We start from the raw sequence: 12,884 nt of genomic DNA, 5'->3' as shown, positions 1-12,884 counted from the left end.
TGACTGACTGACTGCCCGCCCGGCTGGGGGGACCGCCCCGCCCCGCTCCGCCTCCCGGGAGCCGTAGTCCCCGCGCGGGGCACGCCGGGAGTTGTAGTCCTCGAGGGCGTTCGCGGCCACGGCGCGCCGCGCATGCGCTTTCCCCCGCCAGTTCCTTTCCCCACGGCACATGCGCAGAGCTGCTGCGGGGCCGCGCGTGCGCCGCGTGCCGGCCGCCCCCTCCTTTCGCCCGTCGGTGGCCGGTGGCGCGGGCCCGCCGCCGCCGCCATGTCCGCCGAGCAGGTGAGCAGCCTCTGCGAGCAGCTAGTGAAGGCGGTGACGGTGATCATGGACCCGGCCTCCACGCAGCGCTACCGCCTGGAGGCGCTCAAGGTACCTGGCCGGGGAGGGGAGGCGCCGGGCTCCGGCCACGCGGGTGCCCCGTCCGCACCACACCGGGGCCCGCTCGGGCCCGGCGGGCGAGAGGTGGGGCGGGCCGCCCCCGGGCAGCCCCCGGGCAGCCCCCGAGGCGCTGGGAGTCGCCGGGAGTCGCCAGCAGGTGGGGGAAGGTGGCGGGGGCTGCGCCTGCGCGGTGCTGAGGGGGTCGGGTGGCCCCCGCGGTGTGCTCCCCGAGGGGTTGGGGCTGTCCCCCCCCGTTACCGGCCGCCCCGTCCCGTTGCTAGCCGCCCCTTGGCCGCCCCGTGCCCGCTCCTGTGTTTTAACTGCGTGTGCGTGTCCCCGGTCCTTTCCCAGTTCTGCGAGGAGTTCAAGGAGAAGTGTCCCATCTGCGTGCCCTGCGGGCTGAAGCTGGCGGAGAAGACGCAGACAGCCATCGTCCGGCACTTCGGCCTGCAGATCCTGGAGCATGTGGTCAAGTAAGGCAGCTCCTCCCGCCGCCCGCGCCCTGGCGCCGGGGAAAGGTGCCGGCCTGCTGCCACGCAGCCACTGGCATGGGCTCTGCTCCTGTTCCGGTGCCTCCCGCTTCAGGGAGACACTTTCAGGACGCAGAGAGTCTGTTGTGCAGCAGAGGACAGTTGCTGTCCTGCTCTGTTTCTTTCCTCCTCTGTAACAGAAGGAGAGGAGAAAATGGCTTTCAGGCAGATTGGGAAGGTTAATTCACCAAGCTCTAAGACACACTGACATCGCAAGATGTAAATAAGCACATAAGGTTATCAGTAGGTCTTTGCAGCATTCTCTGTCATTAACCTCATGCTAACAAAGAGGCTTTGTATGAGTTCAGTTCTGAGATTCCTCTCTCTGCCGCCTCCACAGACCTGATGCTTTGTGCTTTTGCTGCTGCTTCTCATGTCTGTTGACCTCAGTGGTGCACACCCATTTGCCAGCAGCAGTTTTAACTCGGCCTTTTCATTAAGGGATTGGGCACTGGCAGTCAGCGAGCTGTAGTGTCTCTCTCTAGTTTAGGTAAAGAAATGATGGTTCATTGGGAATCAAGTCCGAGATCTTTATTAATGTTTTGACTTGGTGTTCTTTTTGTTTCTCTCTCTCTTTTTTTTTTTTTTTAAACTCTTTCGAACAGGTTCCGCTGGAACAATATGCCTCGCCTAGAAAAAGTGTATCTAAAGAACAATGTCATGGGCCTCATATCCAGTGTAAGTATCTTCTACCCCAGCCTGTTCTCTGAAACGTGATTCTGTCACTTGGAGATAGAAAGTGGGAATGAAAGGAAAAAAGACTCCAGTTAATTAGCACAGAGGACCTGAATTCAATTCTGTATTTCATTACTTTCTTGCTGTGCATCCCTGGTAGTTCCAGTGTTTTTTTCTGTCTTGTAGTCAGGTCAATAACCATGTCACCTCACACGGCAGGAAGTTGTGAGGCTTGTGTAACATATATAAGGTACTTTTCTTAGGAGGAAATTCAGTAAATATGGACGTTCTTATCCTTTCTAAGAATACTAAAGTCATTATCTTAGTCGTGTTTTCTCTCTTGTGTGATTGCTGTCATGACCAACTGACCTTCTTTTGAGGAAAATCCGTTCGGTTCCCAGAGTTCGCTAGCTATGGGTGCTTGGAAGGGTAGGAGTATCATCCAAGGTAGCTGGGATGAAGAGCTGCCCAATGTTGTGTTTTGTTTTGTTGTTTTTATTTTGTGTGGTTTAGAATATTTGCAACCACTGTGCTTCCCAGGTCAGAATTATAAATGTCTGATGATTGCTGTTTTGTATAACTCTGCCCCTCTTCTATCACAGGGAACTCAAAGTATTCTGGAAGAGGAAAGTCACATTAAGGATGTTCTGTCTCGCATTGTGGTGGAGATGATCAAGCGCGAATGGCCTCAGCACTGGCCTGACATGCTAAAGGAGCTGGATACCCTCTCCAAGCAAGGGGTATGAAACACACCTGTCTCGTCTCTTCTTGCTCATAGTATGGGTTTCAGTCTTCCATCGTCCTGAGGAAAGCCTAACTCACTCATGGTCAGGTCAGACAGGCTGATGAGGGACTCAAAAATTCCTGTAAGATTAAGTTATTCTAGGAGGTGATTTTAGCAGAGAGAAGGCGATCCTCCTGTCTTGTTTTCCCAAGGTGTGACTTGTGTCTTCATGCATGCTTACTTTGTCTCTACATCTCTGAGCTAGCCTCTAGAGATTTAAATGTTTGAACTGTGCTGATGGAGTGTATTTCATGTTGGGACATCAGGAAACTCAGACGGAACTGGTGATGTTCATCCTCCTACGTTTGGCAGAGGATGTGGTGACTTTTCAAACTCTGCCTACCCAGCGGCGACGAGATATCCAGCAAACCCTCACCCAGAACATGGAGAAGATCTTTAGCTTCCTACTGACTACCCTGCAGCAGAACGTCAACAAGTACAGACGTATGGTAAGAGTCTCCTTTCCTTGGGTTCAGTCAGTGCTGGAGGCGTTTCGGAATTGGGATACAACTTGCAAGTTGTTGGGGAAGCAAGTGCAGGAACTGTCTGAAATCCTTTTCTGTCACTGTGAGGTAGGGATCTGCTGTGGCCTGGGAAGCCAGTGCTGATCAGAGAGACTGAACAAGGTTGACAGGGTTAGCGTTGATAGTTTGGATTTGATAGTGTAAATGGCTTGAGTGGATGTGTGCCTCATCCATACTGTTGGAATGCTCCGCTGACGCTAGGGGTGTACAGCTTAGCAAAACAAAGGTGTGGTTGTGGCAGAAACAGGTAGATTTGGGGTAGTTTATGTAACACACAGTGGTAAAGAGATGCCGTCCTGGACTCTCATCTGCTCTCTTATGCTGCAGTGGTGTCTTTGTGGTGATGCACCAAAATGCATAAGTGTTTGATATCTCAGCATTGCATCTGGGCCTCTGCGGTCCTTTTCTCTGAGAGCTCAGGTCAGGAAGCCCTTTTTTGTCAAGTTGTGGTGAGGAATGCTCTTCCTTTTTGTGTAAAGAGACTTCTTTCCTGAATTTTTACTTAAAGTCAGAGTCATGCAGGTTGGTCAAGATGGATGGTGATGGCAAGTCTTTTCCTGTGAGAAGGAAGTGGATTTGAGAGTGAAGCACAATTGAGAAACCAATCTAGAAATAAGTTGCTTAGGTGTATCTCTTGTTCTTTTTTTCTGTGAATTAAAATCCATGGTTACACTGAATGTGAAACTGGGAGGCAATGAAAAACACTCTCCTACCTGCCTTCTGTTCATTTTCCTGATGCACTGACAGGCTGAACAAACCCACCTGTAGAACAGGCAGTTCTCTGTGCAGTTCATGGTGGTGGGTGGGAGACCCTGGTGCATTTTGTAGTCTGGTTGAAATGCATTTCCAGGTAAGGTTTGAATTGCAGTGCTTGAGGCTCTGAAGTGTGGCTACTTCTGCTAACGGTGGAATCTTTCTGATTGGCAAGGTTGGAGCACCCCAGGAACAAGAAGCCCTCACCACTCCACAGGTTAGCAGATCTTTGGGATGTTTGTGCACAGGGTAAATTCTGAGGGTTGGGTGTTCAGTTACCTGTCTGCACACTGAGAGTGGGGGAGATGATGGACAGTCCCCCAAGACCATAATAATCTGCGGTGCTTATAAGTATGCAGTTCTGGTACGGTGGCTCAGTTGTTAAATGTTTGGGACACAACCAGATTAACTTAAAATCACTGCACTGAATATATTGATGGACAGAGTTTCCAAACCAAAACCTTTCAGCGGAAAGAAATGCTTATGGTGTCTTTGCATCTGAAAAACAAATCAAACCTGAGTGTCTGAGGGACCGTTTGCATTAGTCAAAAAGATGGTGCAAGCAGTGCATTGCTGCTGTTAAGTGTTTGGAACTGGGAGTCAGGCTGGAAGCTCTTGCCCCAGCTCGCTCTCCAGCTGCCTTTCTGACCATGGACAAATCACTTACCTTTTCAGACATCAATCTCAGTACATAAAAGCCACCAGCATCTTTCAGAGTCTGGCTTTTGGATTTAAGATGCTCTAAAAGGTCAAAAGTTTCTTCCCTGGAAGCTTCCAGGAAGCACCAAAATGCCTTTCCTTCTCGTCCCCTGTGTCTCCCTGGTGCCTGCTGACTGGAGTGTCATCTTTTGGATGAGAAGGAAATTGTGGCTTAACTTGCAATTCGAAGTCCTGTTGTCTTACCTGCCGGGGGCTGTGGAGATGGTTATGATGGCTGCAGCAATGTCCTGAGCAGGAGACTGTGTTGCAGCCTCTGTCACTAGGGAGCTGTTCTGTGAAGTTGCTTCTGGCTGCGTTCTCGAGAATAAGCCTGTCCAGCAGTGGCTGGGTGGAAGTGTGTGCTGTAGCTGCTCACTTGCCATCTCTTGTTTTCTTTTTCAGAAGGCTGATCTGGCTCAGGAGCCAAAGGTGAGTGGAGCTATGTGGGAGTTGGTGCATTATTCATTCTTAAGACCAAGATTGCTTAGAACCAGGCTTCTCTGAGGCTTTGGAGTCTATTGTCTGCAGTTCTTATTTATGGATGGGTTTGTTCACCCATAATACAAATTCCTGGAGAAGAGAGAAGTGAGGCACAAGTGGAGAAATGCCCAGGCCTTAACTGACATCCTTGGTGTGGGGACTTGGACCCTTCTGCTGCCACCTCACTCTCAGGGTGATACCTCCTGATACTGTTCTTCCAGGCGGTGGACAGCTTTAGGTGGGAATTGGTGTTTCTCTCTGACTCTGACCTCTTGCCTCCTCTCCGTTCACAGGCCCAGGCAAACTGCCGTGTGGGGATAGCAGCGCTCAACACTTTGGCTGGCTACATTGACTGGGTGGCCCTGAGCCACATTACAGCAGACAACTGCAAGCTCTTGGAGATGTTGTGTCTGCTCCTAAATGAGCCAGAGCTTCAAATAGGAGCAGCAGAGTGTCTCCTGATTGCTGTCAGCAGGAAAGTGAGTTGTTATATTATATAATTCTTCAGATTGACCAATGATATCTTTGCCCTTTTATTTAAGAAACAAAATTCAAATTTGGCTGCTTACGATAATGATATTTAGCGTGAATGTCATGCCAGCACAATACGTACAGCAACTGTTGGAACCCTCTCCAACTTCTGTGCTCGCCTCTCCTTGCAGTTTTGAAGTTGGTGATCCCCATAAAGGTGTTTTTCCCAACTTTCTACAACTGTGAAGTGGGAAATATTGTCACCAGCTGTGTCATCTGGCAGCTCAGAGCAATGGCAGCAGGATCTAAACAGGTGATTTGACCCATATGTTCACAGGCAGCTTAGTGTCAAGGCTGAGTGTTTATCAGCTGCCTTTACATAACTAGCCGGTCTGCAGTGAAGAAGAGTTAATGTCTCAAGATCAGTTTTTCAGTTTAAAGTTCCTGTGGTGGGATTGCTTGGGGAAATTATTTCTTGAGATCGGGAATAACTTAGATTTTTTGGCAAGCTTTTACTGAAATAATTTGTGGACTGTAAGCCCCTCCCTAGATGAAAGGACAACTGGGGATCTCCTAATTTCACTTGTGGATGGGGATAGTTATGTTCTAATCGAGGCATTTGGCTTATTTTACACATAGGGTAAGCTGGAGGATCGGAAGCCTCTGATGGTCTTGTTTGGAGACGTTGCCATGCACTACATTCTCTCTGCTGCCCAGTGAGTACCATACTGCTGCTGTAATTTCACACAAAACTGCATACAAATGGCTTTATGTATGTGATTTGCAAAAGATATTGCTGCTTAACTGCAGGAAGCTGGGACTGGGCTAGGAGAGAAGAAAACCACCATTTCTTTTGCAAAACCTGAAAAATTGCAAGTTTTTTCAAATCCCGTAATTGAAGGACAAAGTGGTGTAAATACCACAGCTTCCCCAGCTTTATCTTTTAGCCTGAAACTGATCAGGAGGGACTCTTTCAAAAGAGGGGCAATTTCAGAGGTTTTAGATGCCACTAAAGCAGTGCTTCTTGATAATAGCAAAGAAAATCCCACTGCAATAAAATCAAATTGTTCTAGTCCTCTTTTTATCTACAAGATAGATAGCAGTGTGCCTGTTACCTACAGTGTGAGTAACTGTGATCCTGTTTTTTCCCCTCCCCTCATTCCCAGGACAGCAGATGGAGAAGGCCTGGTGGAGAAGCACTATGTTTTCTTGAAGAGACTTTGCCAAGTTTTGTGTGCATTGGGCAGCCAGCTGTGTGCATTGCTAGTAAGTCTCTACTTATCCCAGCAGCAACCCTGGCAAGGCTGGTTTTTAGGGCTGGGGGTGAGGCAACTCTGAGCTAAGGTAGGACCAGGGTTCTCTCTGCGCATTTGGTAGCTGCAGGGTTCTCTCCATGCATTTGGTGGAGGCAGAAATGGTTCTGCTTGCAAGTGGGATAACTGTATCCTGCCAAGTCATAGGAATAGAGAATGGAGGGACTCTGGCTGATTCCAGGCCTCTGCTATCATCAAAAATAATCTCCTATAACCTCTGTAAGCTTTACTGAAAATTGGTCAAGTTTCTCGCTGTCTACTGCTACAGAAAAACTACTCCAGGAAATCAGTCCCATGTTGGAAGCCTTTTAATTTTCCCTATTAAAAATAACTCAAAGAGTATACTTGTTCTTCTACGAAGATTCTCTCAAGACGAGGGAAGAAACAGGTTTTGTTCCTGCTGTTCATCTTTCCGATGCTTTGTGTCAATGTTGAGATGAAGATGCACACTGATATTTTGCATGCTGTGCTGGCTGCTGAATTCCTGCTCCCTCCATTCAGTTTTCTACAGTAAGGAAGTGTTTCTACAGTGTTTCTACAGTAAGGAAGGCAGGCTTGTTAGGAGATGCTGTTCTTGGGGAGACTGAGGCAGCCAGGCTGTGCAAGTGATAGAGCAGAGTAAATTCTCTCAGGGAGGGAAATAAAAAAAACCACCCTTTGAGAATTTATCCCTAAAAGGAATGGACAGCAAAGGGTGGGTTATTACTTTCAGTGACTTCACTTGTTAGGCAGTGGGAGCTGTTAGTCCATAATGAAGTAATGAGATGGGGATTTGAGTCTTCTCATCCAGATTCACTCAGGAGTGGCAGTACTGAGCTGTGCAGCTCCAGAACAGGGCTCTTGAGGGCACCAGGTCATATTATGATTAATGAGGAGCAGCAAAACCTTGAATTTTTGGCTCCAGGTAAAACTTACTTTCCTGACAAACTTCCCAGAAAGTTATTGATAAGAGATGTCCATAAATTAAATGCAGGAAACATTTGGAGGAGCGGGATTGAAATCATCTGGGTGTATTTGCTTGTGAAATTCTGCAGTTGAGAATTGCTCCACTTCGGTACTGCTGGGTGGGCTTGACCCAATAGCAGTAAAATTGTGACTCAGGGCAGCAGCACCAGCGGTTATGAATTTGGTTTTAATAGAAGTCCAGTATCTGAGAAGTCACCCTTTTCTCTTGAATGAGGGTGGTGCTGTCTCCAGCACCCCCAGGCTGGTCAGCAGAACTTGCTAATCCTCAGGCTATACTGCTTTCAGAAAAAATTGCTGCTGTTCAGTGTTTTTTTTCTCTGCTTCTTTTCAGTCTGTGGCATTGGATGTAGTGCTCCCACTTTACCCAGAGACATACCACTTGTGAGCCCAGAGTGACATATAGTTAGTATTTTGTCTGAAATTGTTTGTCTTCCTAATAGGGCCCAGATTCTGATGTGGAAACGCCAACCAACTTTGGAAAATACCTTGACTCATTTTTAGCCTTCACAACCCATCCCAGCCAGGTACATAAAGGGCTGAAAGTTTCATGTATGTCTGTGTAAGAATGTGTGAATGCATAATTGAACTAACCTATAGAAGACTGCAGAACTCCAGCTGCCGAATATTGCTTTCCATGCTCTTCGCTTCAGCTGAAGACCTGGAAGGCAGAGTGGTTTCTCCTCCGTTACCACTCCATTAGGAACAGTGCCTGACACAGAGGTGCTGAGTAGAAAGTGCAGAATTTGCAGTCAGCCCTATTATTTACCTAGAGATTTTTGGCGTTCTGGAAGTTTGGGTTGAGCCTGCAAGGTGCCTTGGACTCAACCAAATAGTCAGTGTAATTTGCTGTTGCCTTCTAATAGCAACGCTTAATGTTAGCCGTGGAGATTCCAGTACTGAAATCCTTCTCTGTTCCCTTCTCTTCCCTCTTCTCCCCCCAGTTTCTGCGCTCTTCCACCCAGATCACATGGGGGGCCCTCTTCCGGCATGAAGTTCTGTCTCGTGACCCCTTGTTGCTGGCTATGATTCCCAAGTATCTCCGTGCATCTATGACCAATCTAGTGAAGGTATGTGGGAACTGTGGCCAGACAGGTGTGAGAAGGTGCCTAGGTGAACGTGGCCTGTGGATCATGGGGGAGAAACTACATTTTTATTGTGTCTGCCACAGACACGATCTCCAGGCCGCTGAACAAACAGCTCTATCTCAACATTTTACTGTCTGCTCCTTGCCTTCAGTCTTCATCTCCTTGAAGCTGGTGTTAGCTGTGATGGGTGACTTCTCATCCTTCCTGACCTTGTCCATTCTGTCTCCAGGTGGGCTTTCCCTCTAAAACAGACAGCACCAGTTGTGAATACTCCCGCTTCGATTTTGACAGTGATGAGGACTTCAATGCCTTCTTCAACTGTAAGTTGCCATCACCCTGTGTGGAAGCTGTTGTCTGTGCTTTTCCTCTTACTTTCAGTTGCTGGCTGAGCTTGGAGCCTACCACGTTGGCTTGGCAGCTTCCATTTGTGTCTTGACTCTTTCAGCCTGGATCTTGGAGTAAAATTAATTAGGATTTTCCTGTGGCAGCTCAGGCATTTCATTTTACTTACTCTGATGTTATTTTGCTTGCTGGCCAGGTAGGTGGCCTAGTAGCATTTGCTACCTAGTGTCAAAGAAAATGTGCCTCTTGGTCACCTAGGGGAGGAAATGAAACAGCCTGGAGTCCTGCTCAGGAGAGGAAGGCAGCTTACAAAAGACTTCAAATGTCATTCCAGGAAGAAACCTGTCTTGGCCCTGCTAAGAAGCTTCTGTTTCAGTACCAATAGCTAGAGTTGAGCAATAAAAATAGCCAAATTTAATCGTGATCTTGAACCAGCAAATGGGGAACCCTGGGTATTAATAATTTTATTTTTTCCTTTCTTTTTGTATTTTACTTCCCAAAACCGAGGTTGGTTCTCACTGGCTGGTATAGTTGGTACTCACTTGGTGGCTGGGAAGAGAAATTACTTAAATTCTTACTTTTTACACTTATGTTTGAAGATTTTAAGTGTTGCATTTTTTTACTGCTTATTAGATAGTTTATTTTTCACTTATTGTAATAAATCTATTTGGGTGGAAATCAAAAAGTAGCTAAATGCATAAAGCCAGAATTCAAAATGGTTTTAGGGAGTTAAATGATACTGAAGGTATTACATATATAAGAAAATAAAACTGATTTGAAACACAAAACAAATTACTTGATAAAACAACTTTTTTAAACAATGCAAGTTGCATCTGTAGTCAGCAGAGCTGATTCTTTGGTGTGGTCATGTACTGGAATATTTTGGAACAAAGGAAATTCCTGTTCTGTACTTTGCTTTTCATATCTTTGAAATTGAAAACAAGACTTCTTTGGGTTTTTTGAGTTCGCACTAGATTGTTGGCCTAGAATCTGAACTGGGTTAAGTTGCATAATCTAGAAAAAGTCTGTTTAGCTGAAGGAAGTCGTAGTTATCTAATGCTGGTTTTCTATCTCAGTATCTCAAGGTGCTTTGTAAGCAGGAAACGTATAATTTGAAGAATTTTAATGAAAAAGAGGCTTAATTGTAGTAAATCTAGGTTTAGCATAGATTTTCATAATTCATATTGCATTTTAATTGCACTTTTTTTATGTTAATCCATCATTTTTTAGTCCATTTAAATTGCTTCCAAAAATTGCCCATCCTGTTATACCTAGTTTACTGACTGTATATCTAAGCTTATTACACAGCTATTGCCAGAGCAATAGTCCGTAATGTTCCCAGGTCTGCAAAGCTGCAGGTGAGCTTTGGGGAGAGGGAGCATTTGTACCATCAGCTTGTTGCATGGTGTCTGATTTTTCACTGCAGCTTTCCGAGCCCAGCAAGGAGAGGTGATGAGGATGGCTTGTCGTCTGGACCCTCGAACTGGCTTCCAAATGGCTGGTGAATGGCTGAAGTACCAGCTCACAGCTCCTGTTGATACTGGACCCATGAACTGTAAGTTACCTGAAAAAAAATAGGGATATGGGATTTGCTTTTTAATTCAAGCCAAGAAGAAACTTATTTGCCTTTTTTTTTTTTTTTTTTAAGGGGGAGCCAAGACCCAACACTAGGCTTTCAGGCTTTTAAGGTCTTTGCAAGTTAAAAACAAAATCAAATCAAACCCACCCCACCCCAAATTTAACCCTTTGCAGCCTACCTGTGGAATAGCTAATGTAAAGCCCCTGGCTCTTCCTTTCCCTTCCCCAAATCTCTCTGCAAAACAGATGCAGCTGTCCCTCTGATACAATTTTTCAATTATTTGGGCCTTATTATCTCTGTAACATACTGTTTTTGTTCAGGGAAGTTCTGCCTGAGTGGCAAATCCCTCTGTAAGTCACCTTGCTTTCCTCCTGTGAAGGAAGGCCACTTGGTGCTCTGCAAAGTCACACCGAGGGCAGTCTTGCCTGCAGTGCTGAGTCTGGGCATGTGGTCTCCCTCCCTTCCTTTTCCCTTCTGTGATTTGTTGGTGTTGCTCCCTGTAGTATCTCAAAGATCAGACTTATAGAAGTCTCGGGAGCCTTCACTTGAATGAGGCAAATCACACGGGAGTACCTTAATTGCTCCCGGTGCATCCCTGCCAGGCATCTGCAGGGAGGGCTGTGTGACCAAAATACTTGTGAGTGCTAAGATGTTGCAGCACAGGGGTTTATCAGTCTGGTGGTGTACATGTGGGGAGGAGCATGGTGAGAGCTCCACTGTTCTCTTCCTTTCAGCTAAGACAGGCGAAGGTCTCTGCTCCATCTTCTCCCCATCCTTTGTGCAATGGGATGCCATGACCTTCTTCTCGGAGAGTGTCATCAGCCAGATGTTTCGAACCCTGGATAAAGATGTATGTGTACCAGATGCTCCTGCCTGCCCTTCTGGCTTGTTCTGGGTTGACTTCAGTGGGTTTTTTCAGCTATGTTGTCCTTGAAAAGTGTGTAGTAACTGGTTACTTCCATGCAAAAACCCAGATTGTTTGGTGAGTGATTCGCATGAGGAGTAGTGACCCTTCTTTAGGTGGGACAAAACTCATACTGGCTTACTCTGTCAGGCATGTCTTGGTTCTGGACACTGTGCCATGAGAAGTCACAGCGGAGCGCTCAGGTGGCATGCTGTGACATAAAGCCTTGCTAGAGAAGAGGACTGCTTAAGTGGAAATTTCCTAAGTTTATTCTTTTTAATCATCCCCTGATTAGATTTTTTTAAATTTTATTTTATTTTTAACTTTTAACTAAATGAGAGAAACTCATGCTCAGGGAGAAGATCATCAGAAGCAATTTCCCTCTGCTTTTTGTTCAACAGCAGGCAAATCAGAAGGAAAGCTTTTTTTTCTCAGTCTGATGTAGGCTGACTCGATTTTTTTAATTAGATTAGGCTGCTCATGTACTTTAGTTCATCATTCTAATCACAGTAAAATAATTATATGCATTGGTATAGTTGGTTAAGCGTGGAATCTATTGGACAGAGTCAAGAGGAGAATTGGGAGCCAGAGAGAGGAAAATTGCCTTTCCCAGAGGTGCAGGCAATAGTATGGGGACTTGAGATTGACATCTCAAGACTGCCCTACCAACAATGGCAATGCTGCTCTTCTTTTTCCCTCAGCAAGTGCACATAGCATGCAGTTAAACTGAGGTTTCTACTGCTTTTCTTTCTGCTTTGACAATAGCTGTGTTCAGCTGAGAGGCCTGATAACAATAGTAGCAGTTCCGTGGCCTAGCTCTAGGAGTTGTAGGATGTGTGCTACAGGCTGAAGTACTGAGTGTTGCCTCTTTTTTTCTTTCCTTCTGCTTTCCTTTTCCTGCCTTGTAGGAAATCCCAGTGAATGATGGTATAGATCTGCTGCAGCTTGTCCTTAATTTTGAAACAAAGGATCCTCTCATCCTGTCCTGCGTGCTCACCAATGTCTCTGCTCTCTTCCCATTTGTCACTTACCGACCAGAATACCTACCGCAAGTACTTTCCAAGGTAGGTACTTACAGACCATGCTAAAATCAAGTAGGCTTTTTGCGGTGCAAGGCCCTTGTACTAAACTGCAGGAGTTAATCCTCTTGGCGTTACTGTCAGGGAATGACTATCCTTCATGTTAAAGATAGGAAAAACTGAGACTGAGTCTTGTTCAAGAAGAAACAATGTCAAATAACACAAATTTTGCAGTTTCTAGCCTTAAATCTTAACATTAAGTGCATGCTCTGGCCAGTAAACACCATGTTTTATTTCAAGGCCTCACTGTGCTGATGATTCATCTGTCAACTTAGTCAAGGGTTCTTCACTGACCTTAATGAAATTGCACCAAAGTCTT

General features: G+C 46.2%; 1 protein-coding gene across 4 annotated transcripts in view; it reads left to right on the top strand.

Moving 5' to 3' along the window:
- The first annotated feature begins 173 nt into the window (after positions 1-173).
- Positions 174-12,884, top strand: part of XPO5 (exportin 5) — a 32,013-nt gene continuing 19,302 nt past the window's right edge. For 2 of the 4 annotated variants that reach the window (XM_072856642.1, XM_072856641.1), the window contains exons 1-16: positions 174-372; positions 733-854; positions 1,517-1,589; positions 2,189-2,326; positions 2,637-2,819; positions 3,823-3,864; positions 4,749-4,775; positions 5,120-5,305; positions 5,937-6,013; positions 6,464-6,563; positions 8,017-8,100; positions 8,518-8,643; positions 8,891-8,981; positions 10,430-10,558; positions 11,317-11,432; positions 12,395-12,550. In XM_072856642.1, coding sequence (XP_072712743.1) covers positions 268-372; positions 733-854; positions 1,517-1,589; positions 2,189-2,326; positions 2,637-2,819; positions 3,823-3,864; positions 4,749-4,775; positions 5,120-5,305; positions 5,937-6,013; positions 6,464-6,563; positions 8,017-8,100; positions 8,518-8,643; positions 8,891-8,981; positions 10,430-10,558; positions 11,317-11,432; positions 12,395-12,550 — 1,755 coding nt within the window. In that variant the 5' untranslated portion in view covers positions 174-267. The remainder of the gene's footprint in view (positions 373-732; positions 855-1,516; positions 1,590-2,188; positions 2,327-2,636; positions 2,820-3,822; positions 3,865-4,748; positions 4,776-5,119; positions 5,306-5,936; positions 6,014-6,463; positions 6,564-8,016; positions 8,101-8,517; positions 8,644-8,890; positions 8,982-10,429; positions 10,559-11,316; positions 11,433-12,394; positions 12,551-12,884) is intronic. The other 2 variants (XM_072856644.1, XM_072856643.1) reach the window with 1 other exon arrangement.

The sequence above is a fragment of the Ciconia boyciana genome, chromosome 3 (genome assembly GCF_034638445.1).
Source record: "Ciconia boyciana chromosome 3, ASM3463844v1, whole genome shotgun sequence".
Classification (NCBI taxonomy): Eukaryota; Metazoa; Chordata; class Aves; order Ciconiiformes; family Ciconiidae; genus Ciconia; species Ciconia boyciana.
Note: the sequence above shows the minus strand (reverse complement) of the source record. Positions and strands in the feature narration are given on the sequence as shown.